Source organism: Vanellus vanellus (genome assembly GCF_965231255.1).
Source record: "Vanellus vanellus genome assembly, contig: HAP1_SCAFFOLD_834, whole genome shotgun sequence".
Taxonomy (NCBI): Eukaryota; Metazoa; Chordata; class Aves; order Charadriiformes; family Charadriidae; genus Vanellus; species Vanellus vanellus.
The window spans coordinates 22592-35667 of NW_028128913.1; the positions used below are offsets into that span (position 1 = coordinate 22592).

At 65.6% G+C, this 13076-nt stretch overlaps 1 protein-coding gene across 2 annotated transcripts; it reads right to left on the reverse strand.

Moving 5' to 3' along the window:
* Nucleotides 1-24: 24 nt before the first annotated feature.
* Nucleotides 25-8290, reverse strand: IRF5 (interferon regulatory factor 5; the record flags this gene model as incomplete). 2 transcript variants are annotated; one of them, XM_082499816.1, is made up of 8 exons in its annotated part: nt 25-819; nt 939-1057; nt 1962-2351; nt 3721-3996; nt 4107-4137; nt 4245-4297; nt 6165-6354; nt 8117-8290. In XM_082499816.1, the coding sequence occupies 8 exons, from the start codon at nt 8288-8290 to the stop codon at nt 598-600; spliced, it is 1455 nt and encodes a 484-aa protein (XP_082355942.1). In that variant the 3' UTR covers nt 25-597. The 2 variants fall into 2 exon arrangements, with proteins under 2 accessions (XP_082355942.1, XP_082355943.1); XM_082499817.1 differs by having other exon boundaries at nt 633-819; nt 939-1031.
* Nucleotides 8291-13076: the final 4786 nt, after the last annotated feature.

Genomic DNA, 13076 nt, shown 5'->3' on the forward strand with positions numbered 1-13076 from the left:
TTATTATTTTTTTTTTCTTCCTTCTTCTTTTTCTTTTTTAGGTTTTTTTTTTTTCTTTTTTTGGTTTTATTTGGTTTCTTTTAGGGTTGGACCGCGCGGGGAGGAGGAGGCGGCTCGGGCGAGTGCGGGGCCGGGGGCCGGAGCGCATGCTGTTCCCTCCGGGGCCGGGGGGGGGTGAGTGTGTGTGTGTAGCCATCTCGAGAACAATAAAAAAAAACCCACAAAAAATAACAAAACAAAAAAAAAAAAAGAGAGAAAAAAAAAAAATATAAATTAAAAACACCCCCCCTCCAAGTCCCAGCCTGGTTCTTCTCTCAGGGCTTTGGGTGCCCGGAGGTGATGGGTGGCCCCAGGTCCAGGGGCACCCAGCCCCAGGTCCATTGTGGTCCCATCCTGGTCCCGTTTTTGTGTTTTTTCCCCCCAAAATGGGCCAGGGCGGGAGGGGGCGTCTCTTCCCACCCACCCTCAGCAACCTCCCCTCCTCCCCCGGAGCACCCATGGGTGCTTGTCCTGCTCCGGAGGGATGGGGACGGCGCTGGGTGGCCTCAGCTCCACCAGCCCTGGTGGCCCCCAGGTGGTGGCCCCCGTGTCCCCTGGTCAGTGGGGCAGGGCACCGGGCGGCAGCGCCCAGGGAGGGGGCGCAGGGCCGGGCTGGGGCAGGCGCTGCTGGTTCTGCCAGAGCTGGTGGAGCTCCTTGAACTGCTCCACCATCTTGTCCTTGAGGTCGGGGTGGGAGATCTGCAGGGGGATGCTGTCGGCCGACCAGGACAACTCACCCGAGAACATCTCCAGCAGCAACCGCGCCGCCACCGGCACCACCTGCGGGAGTCCCCACCGCGTCACCGCTAACGGGACACCCACCTGTGTCCCCGAGTTGGGGACAGCCCGGGGTGTCGCCGTCCCTGGGAGCCCCCCCATCCCGTCCCCCGTCCCCTCACCTGCACCGTGATGAGCTTTTTCTCCTTGGGCTTCTGGTCCGGCCACTCCTCGCCGAAGCAGAAGAAGATCTCGAAGGGTGGGGGGGTGGTGGTCTGGCCCTTCTGGAACAGGATGAGACCTGCGGGGCCGGGCAGGATGCGACCTCGTACCAGCCTGTCCCACCACCGCCGCCGGCTGGTGTCCCCATGCCACCAGGTCCCCACGAGCTGCCTGGTGGCCCCCCATCCCACCATGTGCCCCCCATCCCAGCTTGGTCCTCCCCATACCATTAGGTCCCCGTGTGCTGCCTGGTGTCCCACCATGCCACCAGGTCCCCATATGTCAGCTTGGTCCCCCGATGGCACCAGGTCCCCATGGGCTGCCTGGTGTCTCTCCATCCCAGCTTGGTCCTCCCGTGCCAGCTGGTGTCCCCATATGCTGGGTGTTGTCCCCTCGTGCCACCACGTCTCCTCATCTCAGTGTGTTCCCCCATGCCATCAGGTCCCCAATGTACCAGCTGGTGTCCCCCCATGCCACCAGGTCTCCATGTGCCACCTGGTGTCCCCCCATGGGAGTTTTTCCCCCCATCCCAGCTCGGTTGCCCCATGCCAGTTGGTCCCCGTATGCTGAGTAGTGTCCCCTCATGCCACCATGTCTCCTCATCTCGGCTTGTTCCCCCATGCCATCAGGTTCCCATGTACCATTTGGTGTCCCCCCCATCCCATCTTAGCTCCCCCCATGCCAGCTGGTGTGCCCCCATGCCAGCTTGGTCCCCTCCATGCCACCAGGTCCCCATGTGCCGCCTGGTGTCACCTCATGGGAGTTTGTCCCCCCCATCCCAGCTTGGTTGCTCTATGCCAGCTGGTCCCTATATGCTGGGTGGTGTCCCCTCATGCCACCACGTCCCCTCATCTCAGCTTGTTCCCCCCGTGCCATCAGGGCCCCAACGTACCAGCTGGTGTCCCCCCATGCCAGCTGACCCCCTCCGTCCCATCTGGTGTCCCCAAGCAGCACAGAAGACAACCAACCCCTTCTCCTCTCACCGTTGAGAAACCCCTCCAGGCTGAAGAGCTTGGTCTTCTTCTCCCTCTCGATGGGGTTGGGGCCGGCGTGGTGGGCGGCGCAGGGCCCCGTCCAGAAGACCTTGCACTGGCAGAGCCGGATGGCGTAGATGTCCTGGCCCTGCAGCTCCAGGATGAGCCCGCGGTCCAGCACGTCCAGGAGCTGGTGGGTGTAGAACCGCTGCTTCTCGTTGGGGATGGCGTCGGTGGCGGGGAAGCGGACCTGCTCCAGCGTCAGCGGCCCGAAGAGCTCCACCTGCTCCTGCGTGGGCTCCAGGCTGCTGTGGAAGAGGCGGCAGCCGTGGGGGTTGCTGATGGTGAGGACGCAGACCTGACGGCCCCGGTACTGGAACTTGATCTCCAGGTCGGTCACTGCCGAAGGGACGTGGATGTCAGCTGCCCGCTGGGGACCACGCCACGGTCAACCCTGTCCAGCCAACCCACACCCATGGCCACCACCATCCAACCATCCCATGGCCACCACCATCCAGCCATCCCACGGCTACCCCACACCCATGGCCACCCCACACATGGCCACCTCTGTCCAGCCACCCCGTGGACACCTCACACCCATGGCCACCACCATACAGCGACCCTGTGGCCATCCCACTCCCATGGCCACCACCATCCAACCATCCCATGGCCATCCCGTTCAGCCATCCCATGGCCAACCCACACCCATGGACACCTCTGTCCAGCCACCCCATGGCCACCAGACACGCATGGCCACCACCATCTAGTCAACCCACACCCATGGCCACCCCATCCAGCCACCCCATGGCCACCCCATACCCATGGCCACCACCATCCAACCATCCCATGGCCACACCACACCCATGGCCACCCTGTCCAGCCACCCCATGGCCACCCCATGCCCATGGCCACCCTGTCCAGCCACCCCATGGCCATGCCACACCCATGGCCACCACCATGCAGCCACCCTATGGCCACCCCACACAGATGCACACCTCTGTCCAGCCACCTCACACCCATGGCCACCCCATCCCCGTGGCCACCACCATCCAGCCATGCTGTGGCCATCCCACACTCATGGCTACCACTATTCAGCCACCCCACACCCATGGCCACCCCTGTCCCACCACCCCATGGCCACCCCACACCCATGACCACCCCATTCAGCCACCCCACACCCATGGCTACCACCATCCAGCCACCCCATGGCCACCCCATACCTATGGCCACCACCATCCAGCCACTCTGTGGTGATCCCACACCCATGGCCACCACCATCCAGCCACCCCATGGCTACCCCACACCCATGGCCACCCCATCCAGCCACCCCATGGCTACCCTACACCCATGGTCACCCCATCCAGCCACCCCATCCCCATGGCCACCACCATCCAGCCACCCCATGGCCATCCCACACACATGCACACCTCTGTCCAGCCACCCCATGGCCACCCCATCCCCATGGCCACCACCATCCAGTCACACTCATGGCTACCACCATCCAGCCACCCCACACCCATGGCCACCCCTGTCCCACCACCCCATGGCCACCCCACACCCATGGCCACCCTATTCAGCCATCCCATGCTCCCCCCTCACCCATGGCCACCCCATACCCACGGCCACCACCATTCAGCCACCCCACACCCATGGCCACCACCATCCAACCACCCCATGGTCACCGCACACCCAAGGCCACCTATATCCAACCACCCAACTGCCGCCCCCACCCCACCCCACCCCACCCCACCCCACCCCTGGTCCTCACGTGGCAGCATGTGGGGGCTGATGAGCAGGTTGGGGATGACGTGCTCCATGGGTGCCAGCGGGCAAGCGGCCGGGGGTCCCAGGGTGCCCAGGGGGGGCCCCGTCTCGGTGAGGGCGGCGGGGGGCACCTCGGGGGTCCCGTGGGTGCCCCCCACCTCCCCGGGGAGCAGCGCCGGGGGGGGCGGCGCGAAGGTCCCCAGGGGACAACTGCTGCCGAAGGGGGGCTCCTCCTTGGGCCAGGGGTAGGGGGGCAGCAGGTCCCCCCCGTGCTGGGTGTCTGGGGCACAGCGTGGGGTCGGAGGGTGGCCACAGCCCCCCAACCATCCCCCCCAAAACCACCCAGTGGGTGCACCGCCCCCCACCCACCCACCCAACGCCCCCACTCACCATCGATGCTCAGCGACGTCATCTTCTGGAGCTGCGGGGAGGAGAGCCCTTACGGGGTTGGGGTGCAGGGACCCTCCCCGGTCCCCCGAGCTGTCCCCGCTTTGGGGGTCCCCCCCACCCCGACCCCCCTCCAGGTACCTGGTTGATGTCCTCCTCCCCACCGCACTCGTAGTTGTCCTCGGCCACCCCATCTGCAACGGAGGGACAGGGGGGGATGGGGGGAACGGGGCCGGGGGGGGCTTCGGGGGACACAGGGGGAGTTGTGGGGTGGTGGGAGCTGGTGGGGTGCTGAGGCTCCACAGGCTGCTGGGTCCTCGTGGGGTGTCAGGTCCCTGTGGGGCACTGGGTCCTTTTACGGGGTGTGGGGGACTCGTGGGGTGCTGTGGACTTGTAGGGTGTTGGGGTCTCATGGGGTGTCTGGTCCTCATGGGGTGCTGGAGCTTCACAGGGGTGCGGGAGACTTCTGGGGCGCCGGAGCCTTGTGGGGTGCTGGAGCACTGCGGGGTGCTGGGTCCTTTCTGGGGTGCTGGGACTCTGAGAGCTGCTGGGACCCCATGGGGTGCTGGGGCTTGGTGGGGTGCTGGGCAGTTGTGGGGTGTCAGGTCCCTGTGGGGTTCTGGAGCCTCATGGGGTGCTGGGGCTTTGTGGGGTGCTGAAGCTTCGTGGGGTGCTGGGCCTTGGTGGGGTTCTGGGGGCTTTGTGGGGTGCTGGGACCTCATGGGGTGCTGCTGCCTCATGGGGTTTGGGGGACTTGTGGGGTGCTGGAGCCTTGTGGGGTGCTGGATTGTGGCAGGGTGCTGGGTCCTTGTGGGGTACTGGGGACCGGTGGGGTGCTGGGGCTTCATGGGGTGCGGGGTCCTTGTGGGGTGTTGGAACCTTATGGGGTGCTGGGGGCTTGGGGGGTGCTGGGCAGTTGTGGGGTGCCAGGTCTCTGTGGGGTTCTGGAGCCTCATGGGGTGCTGAGATATTGTGGGGTGCTGGAACCCCATGGGGTGCCGGGGCTTGGTGGGGTGCTGGGAACTTGTGGGGTGCCAGGTCCCTGTGGGGTTCTGGAGCCTCATGGGGTGCTGGGGCTTTGTGGGGTGCTGAAGCTTCGTGGGGTGCTGGGGCTTCATGGGGTTCTGGGGGCTTTGTGGGGTGCTGGGACCTCATGGGGTGCTGGGGCATTGCAGGGTGCTGGGCAGTTGTGGGGTGCCAGGTCCCTGTGGGGTTCTGGAGCCTCATGGGGTGCTGGGGCTTTGTGGGGTGCTGCTGCCTCATGGGGTTTGGGGGACTTGTGGGGTGCTGGGGCTTGGTGGGGTGCTGGGAACTTGTGGGGTGTCAGGTCCCTGTGGGGTTCTGGAGCCTCATGGGGTGCTGGGGCTTTGTGGGGTGCTGAAGCTTCGTGGGGTGCTGGGACCTCATGGGGTGCTGGGGCATTGCAGGGTGCTGGGCAGTTGTGGGGTGCCAGGTCCCTGTGGGGTTCTGGAGCCTCATGGGGTGCTGAGATATTGTGGGGCGCCGGGACCTCATGGGGTGCCGGGGCTTGGTGGGGTGCTGGAACCCCATGGGGTGCTGGGGCTTGGTGGGGTGCTGGAGCCTTGTGGGGTGCTGGGACCCCATGGGGTGCTGGGGCATTGCAGGGTGCTGGGCAGTTGTGGGGTGCCAGGTCTCTGTGGGGTTCTGGAGCCTCATGGGGTGCTGAGATATTGTGGGGTGCTGGAACCCCATGGGGTGCCGGGGCTTGGTGGGGTGCTGGGAACTTGTGGGGTGCCAGGTCCCTGTGGGGTTCTGGAGCCTCATGGGGTGCTGGGGCTTTGTGGGGTGCTGGAACCCCATGGGGTGCTGGGGCTTGGTGGGGTGCTGGGAACTTGTGGGGTGCCAGGTCCCTGTGGGGTTCTGGAGCCTCATGGGGTGCTGAGATATTGTGGGGCGCCGGGACCTTATGGGGTGCCGGGGCTTGGTGGGGTGCTGGAGCCTTGTGGGGCTCTGGGACCTCATGGGGTGCCCAAGCCCCTCATCCACCGAGTCCCCGTCCCTCCCCAGCACCCCCCCTGCCCCCCCGGTGCCCCGCGGTACCTGCGCCCTCGGCCGGGCCCTGGCAGAGCTCGTAGACCTTGTAGGGCTGGAGCGGGGTGGCCTTGGTGCCGTCGAAGAGCAGGCGGAACTCCCGGCTCTTGTTGAGGGCGCAGCGCAGGTTGGCCTTCCACTTGGCCGGGTCCGGCTCGTCCACCCCCGCCGTGAACTTCCCCGTCTCCTGCGCCCACGCCTGGGGGACAAGGGGGGGGTCAGCACCCCGCCCCGGGTCCCCGCTGCCACCCCGGTGCCTCAGCACCTCCGTCATCCCCGTCCCATGTCCCCATTGTGACCCCATCACCCCCACCATCCCCATCCCACGTCCCCATCATCACCCCACCATCCCCATCACCCCCATCCCATGTCCCCATCATCACCCCACCACCCCCATCATCCCCGTCCCACGTCCCCATCATCACCCCACCACCTCCATCACTCCCATCCCACGTCCCCATCATCACCCCACCACCCCCATCACCCCCATCCCACGTCCCCATCATCACCCCACCACCCCCATCATCCCCATCCCATGTCCCCATCATCACCCCACCATACCCACCATCCCCATCCCACGTCCCCATCATCACCCCACCATCCCCATCACCCCCATCCCACGTCCCCATCATCACCCCACCACCTCCATCATCCCCATCCCACGTCCCCATCATCACCCCACCATCCCCATCCCACGTCCCCATCATCACCCCACCATCCCCATCACCCCCATCCCACGTCCCCATCATCACCCCACCATCCCCATCATCCCCATCCCACGTCCCCATCATCACCCCACCATCCCCATCCCACGTCCCCATCATCACCCCACCATCCCCATCATCCCCATCCCATGTCCCCATCATCACCCCACCACCCCCACCATCCCCATCACCCCCATCCCACGTCCCCATCATCACCCCACCACCCCCATCACCCCCATCCCACGTCCCCATCATCACCCCACCACCCCCATCACCCCCATCCCACGTCCCCATCATCACCCCACCACCTCCATCATCCCCATCCCACATCCCCATCGTCACCCCACCACCCCCATCCCATGTCCCCCTTGTCACCCCACCACCCCCATCATCCCCGTCCCACGTCCCCATCATCACCCCACCACCCCCATCCCATGTCCCCAGCGTCACCCTGTGAACCCCATCACCGCCATCCTGTGTCCCCCTTGTCACCCCGTTGCCCTTGTCACTCCCACCCCATGTCCCCATGTCCCCCCATCATCCCTGTCTCTTGTGCCCCTATCACCCCGTCACCCCCATCCCACGTCCCCTTTGTCACCCCATTGCCCCCTCCCATGTCCCCCATCACCCCCATCCCATGTCCCCATTGTCACCCCATTGCCTCTGTCCCCATGTCCCTCTTGTCACTCCATCATCCCCACCCTGTGTCCCCCTTGTCACCCTGTGACACCCATCACCCCTGTCCCGTGTCCCCCTTGTCCCCCCATCACCCCGTCACCCCATCCCCATGTCCCCCCCATCACCCCCATCCTGTGTCCCCTCATCACCCCGTCACCTCCATCCCGTGTCCCCCTTGTCACCCCGTCACCCCATCAAGCCCATGTCCCCCTTGTCACTCCATCGCCCTTGTCACTCCCATCCCATGTCCCCCTGTCCCCCATCACCCCCATCCCATGTCCCCCCGTCCCCTGTCCCCATATCCCCCATCACCCCCATCCCATGTCCCCCTGTCACCCCATCATCCCCAGCCCCTGTCCCCCTTATCACCCCGTCACTCCCATCCCATGTCCCCCCATCCCCCCCATCCCCTGTCCCCCTTGTCCCCCCATCACCTCCATCCCACGTCCCCCTTATCAGCCCATCACCCCACCCCCTGTCCCCATGTCCCCCCATCACCGCCGTCCCCTGCCCCCCTTGTCACCACGTCCCCTTGTCATCCCCCACCACCACCACCCCGCGTCCCCCCCCCCCCGTCACCTTGAAGATGGTGTCGTGGTCCTGGGGGCCGGGGGGGTGGCGGGTGGCGTGGTGCCAGGGGATGGCGAAGCAGCGCCGCTCGGGGTCCAGCCAGTGCAGCCCCGGGTAGCGCTGGCTACTGACCTGGGCCACCAGCCAGGGCTTCAGCCGCACCCGGCGGGGCGGGGGGTTCATGGCGGGCACCTGCGGGGGGGGGGGAAGGGGGGGACAACAGGGAGGGCTGAGGGCACTGGGGGGGGGTGGGGAACGGGGACCTGCCAGCCCCAGGCAGGGCTGAGGCCTGACCAGCTCGTGACATGTGTGAGGGGCTGAGGCCCGACCAGCTTGTGACACGGATAAAGGGGGCTGAGGCCCGACCAGCTCGTGACATGTGTGAAGGGCTGAGGCCTGACCAGCTCGTAACATGTGTGAGGGGCTGAGGCCCGACCAGCTCGTGACATCTGTGAGGGGTTGAGGCCTGACCAGCTCGTGACATGTGTGAGGGGCTGAGGTCCCTCTGCAACTCATGACACGTGTGAAGGGGGCTGAGGCCCGACCAGCTCGTGACATGTGTGAGGGGCTGAGGCCCCCCCCCAGCTCATGACATGTGTGAGGGGCTGAGGTCCCTCTGCAACTCATGACATGTGTGAAGGGGGCTGAGGCCCGACCAGTTCGTGACATGTGTGCGACAGGCTGAGGTCCCCCCGCAACTCATGACATATCTGAAGTGGGCTGAGGTCCCCCCCAGCTCGTGACATGGATAAAGGGGGCTGAGGCCCGACCAGCTCGTGACATGTGTGAGGGGCTGAGGTCCCCCCCCAGCTCATGACATGAGTGAGGGGCTGAGGTCCCTCTGCAGCTCATGACACATGTGAAGGGGGCTGAGGCCCGACCAGCTCGTGACATGTGTGCGACAGGCTGAGGTCCCCCCGCAACTCATGACAGCTGTGAAGTGGGCTGAGGCCCCCCCCAGCTCGTGACACGTGTGCGCAGCTGTGACCCACCCCCACGGGTGCCCCCACCCCCCGAAACAGGAACCGTGCCCCTTCCCCCCCCCACCCCCCCCGCGTGTCCCCCGGGGCCGTGGGGGTGCGGGGCCCGTCCCGGGTGGCCGTGGGGGGGCCCCCAGCCCCTCCCCCCCCCCCCCCCGTGGGTGGGGAGGTGTCACTCCGCCCCCCGAAAGCAGAAGTTGCGGCTGCTTCGGGGAAACAAAACTGGCCGTGACACGGGGGGGGGGGGGACACGGGTGGGGGACACACAGCCAGGACAGGGGGACACACGGGGGGACAGCCGGGACACGAAGGGGACACGGGGGCACCGACCCCACGGGGGGCGGGGGGGGGACACGCACCCCACGGGAGAAGGGGGGGGGGGGTCCCTGCGGGGTCAATGCCACTGGTTCCAGCAGCGCCCGGGCTGCCGCCACCCACTCGGGGACGCCCACGGGGCGCCCACTCCCACGGGGACACCCCCCCCCCCCCCGGGGCACCCACTCCCACGGGGATCCACTCCCACGGGGACCCCCCCCCTCCACGGGGCGCCCACTCCCACGGGGATCCACCTGCACGGGGCACCCACCCCACGGGCGTCCACTCCCACGGGGACACCCCCCCCCCACGGGTCGTCCACGCCCACGGGGCGCCCACCCCACGGGGACCCACCTGCCCGGGGCACCCCCCCCCACGCGGGACCCCCCCCCCACGGGGCACCCACCCCACGGGGCACCCACCTGCCCGGGGCGCCCCCCCCACGCGGGACCCCCCCCCCCCACGGGGCACCCACCCGCCAACACCCACCCCCACGCCCACGGGGGACCCCGGAGAACCGGTACCGGGACTCACCCACGCTGCGGGGCCGCCGCCACCGCCGCCGCGCAGCGCTTCCGCAGGGCGTGGCCGAGCCCTTGGGCGGGACCGGCCACGCCCACGCCCCCGGGCCCGCCCCGGCCACGCCCTGCCCGGGGTGTGGCCCGTGTCCCCACCCGCGTCCCCACCTTCCCTCCACCCACGCGGCTCCTTTAAGGGAGGCCACGCCCCTCGCGCCGCTCCCCCCGCCCACTCCCCCTCCCCTCACTGAAGCCCGTTGCCCGGCAGCGGGGGGCGGTAACCATGTGGTGGGGCGAGGGGCGGGGCAAGGCGCGGGGGCGGAGACAGGGGCGGGACGAAGGGGCGGGGCGGAGCTGGGGCGGGGAGATGGGCGGAGTCAGGGGCGGGGGCGGGGAGAGGGGCGGGGCCTCCCGCGGCGCCCAGGGGGAGGGAGACGGGAAGAACCACTTTATTTAACTTGCAAATTTAGGTGTTTTTTTTTAAATTATTCTTAGCTGCTGCTCACCAGGCCGCGGGGCTGAGCACGCTGGTCTGTCCAAGCTCCTCCGGCGGTGGGCTGTCACCCGTGTCCCCGTCCCCAGCTCCGCTCGCGGCCACCTGTCCTCACAAAGACAAAACGGGGATAAAAAATCAGGTTTTGGGGGGTTATCACGCGTGACGTCGCAGAGGAAGGGACTTCCCCACTCGCTTCTTCCGCCGAGAAGAAGCTGGGCTTGTTCTCCCAAAGAAAAGCAAGCCCCGAGGGCGGAAATCAGTGGACATTCGATGGTGGAGGTCGGGTGGGATGAGGAACCCGAGTGTTTTGGAGGTTTGCTCTCCAAAACCAGTGGTTACGCCCCAAAAAACACCTCCAGGACACCCTCCTGCCACTGATACACCCCGTCTGGGGTGACAAAAGGAGAGACCATTGTAGGAGGTGATGAGATGCAGTGATGACCCTTCTGCTTCCCTTCCTCCGGGTGTTTCCACCTCTGAACACGTCAGTTTGGGGAGGAGGAACGTCAGGGTCACCACTACCACAAACTTCTCCTCTGGTGTCTCTAAGAGCAGCGGGGAGGTCCTCGCTCTTCGCGGGGCACCTCCGGTTGGGAAATATTCATCGCAAACAAACATTTTAACCCGAATTCGCCTTCCTCCCCAGGTGCTGGTTGGTTGATATCTTGAAGCCCTTCTTGGTGGTGATGTTCCACGGCCTCCTCCAACAGAAGGTCCTCTGCGGCATGTGGGACCTGACGGACCTCCTCACCGATGGCCTGGCTGGCGTCTGGTGGCTCACCGTTCAAATTTTGGGAAATACCCACCTTAACCAACCCATTAAATTGCAATTTTATACCTTGGGCTGCGTCTCTAGAGAGGTGGTGTTCCTCTTCCTGCCTGGAGCCTTGGCTTTCCACCACGAAGGACTTCCTCGTGCAGCCCTTGAGCTCCTCCGGTGGACACCTCCCCCCAGCCCAGGTCGCTCCCAGCCCCGTCCAACCCGGCCTTGAACACCTCCGGGGATGGGGCAGCCACAGCTTCTCCAGCCCTCGCAACATCTCCGGGGGCCTCCTCTGGCCCCGCTCCAGCAGGTCCATGTCCTTCTGATGTTGGTGGCCCCCGAGCTGGAGGCAGCACTGCGGGGGGGTCCCCCCAGAGCAGAATCCCCCCCTCGACCCCCCCGAGCCCCTCTCGGCAGGGCTGCTCTCCACCCCTCCATCCCCAACCTGTGCTGGGACCGGGGGCTGCCCCCCCCCGGGTGCAGGACCCTGCGCTTGGCCCGGTTGGACCCCGTGAGGGTCACAGGGACCCACTCCTGGATCCCTCTGGATGGCATCCCACCCCTCCGGCGTGCCACCGCACCACTCAGCTTGGTGTCATCCGCAAACTCGCTGAGGGTGCGCTCGATCCCACCGTCCATGTCACCAACAAAGATGTTAAACAGCACCGGTCCCAGTACCGACCCCTGAGGAACACCACTCGTCACTGGTCACCACTTGGACATGGAGCTGTTGGCCGCGACTGAGTGCGACCGTCCAGCCCGTTCTGTATCCACCACGTGGTCCATCCATCAAACCCATGTCTCTCCCATTTAGAGACAAGGATGTCACGCAGGACAGCCTTCCTAAAAAATAAGCCTGGGACGTGTTTTGGGTAGCAAGAGCGTGTTCCCGTAGGAACCAGCAGGCCAGAGGAGCGGGACCGCAGTGCGGTGAAGCTTCGCAAAACCTGTGAGGGCACCCAGGCCCACGTTTTGGGGCTCACGCCCCAGACGCCAGCTCCCCTCTCCAACGGCACGTCCTCCTGGGAGCGATTCCCACCGCTTGCGAGGTCCCTCCGGCCTCGATGGATTCCTCGCCAGAAGCTCTTTGCTTTTTATGGTCAGAGAGCAGCTTGTTTTTAACTTCAAGATCATCCCAAGGATTGAGCCGGCTGGCTGCGACGGAACGAACGAGCTCGGCGATCAGCGCGCGCGCGCGCTCGTTAACCCTGACTCGCCGTGCTATTTGGGTGCCGCTGAGTTCACCGAGTCGCAGCGGTAACGGGATGTTCCCCTCCGGTGGCGCAAATGGACGCCACCAAGAAGAGCCCTCCAGGGTCGGATGACCAAGGGCGGCGTGTGATTGAGGGCCGGAGATGAGCCCAAACCTTCCGAGCAGTGGGAAATGTCCGGGTTTTCCAGGAGAGGGAGACCAGAGCAGCTTTGCCCTCGCTCCTCGGCTAAGAGCAGCGGAGGATGGAAGAGCCACACGTGGACACGAGGAGGACCTGGCGTCGAGGTTTGGGTCCGGGATGTCCTGCAGCCTCCCGGCTTTGATGGTTTGGGTCGGGATGTCCCGCAGCAAAGCCACCGGTGCCAGGCAAGGGGTCCGAGACCACCCCCCAACGGCACACTTCAGGGGGGGACACACGGTTGTCCTCGGGGTATCTCCGTCCACCCCTTGCGTCGGGGCACAGGCGTGTCCCGGCGACCGCTCCCCGAGAACAGAACGGTTCAAGTGAACAAACACAAACCGCCATCAAGAGGATGGAATTAATTTGAGCTTTTTTTTTCCCCTTTGTTGATTTAGCTCAAGCTTCCCTTTAATGATTTAAACGGCTTTAATTAAATCAATCCGTTCCAGGAACAGGAATTCCCCACTTTATTTTTAATTTTTATTTTTTGGCTACATCAGCAC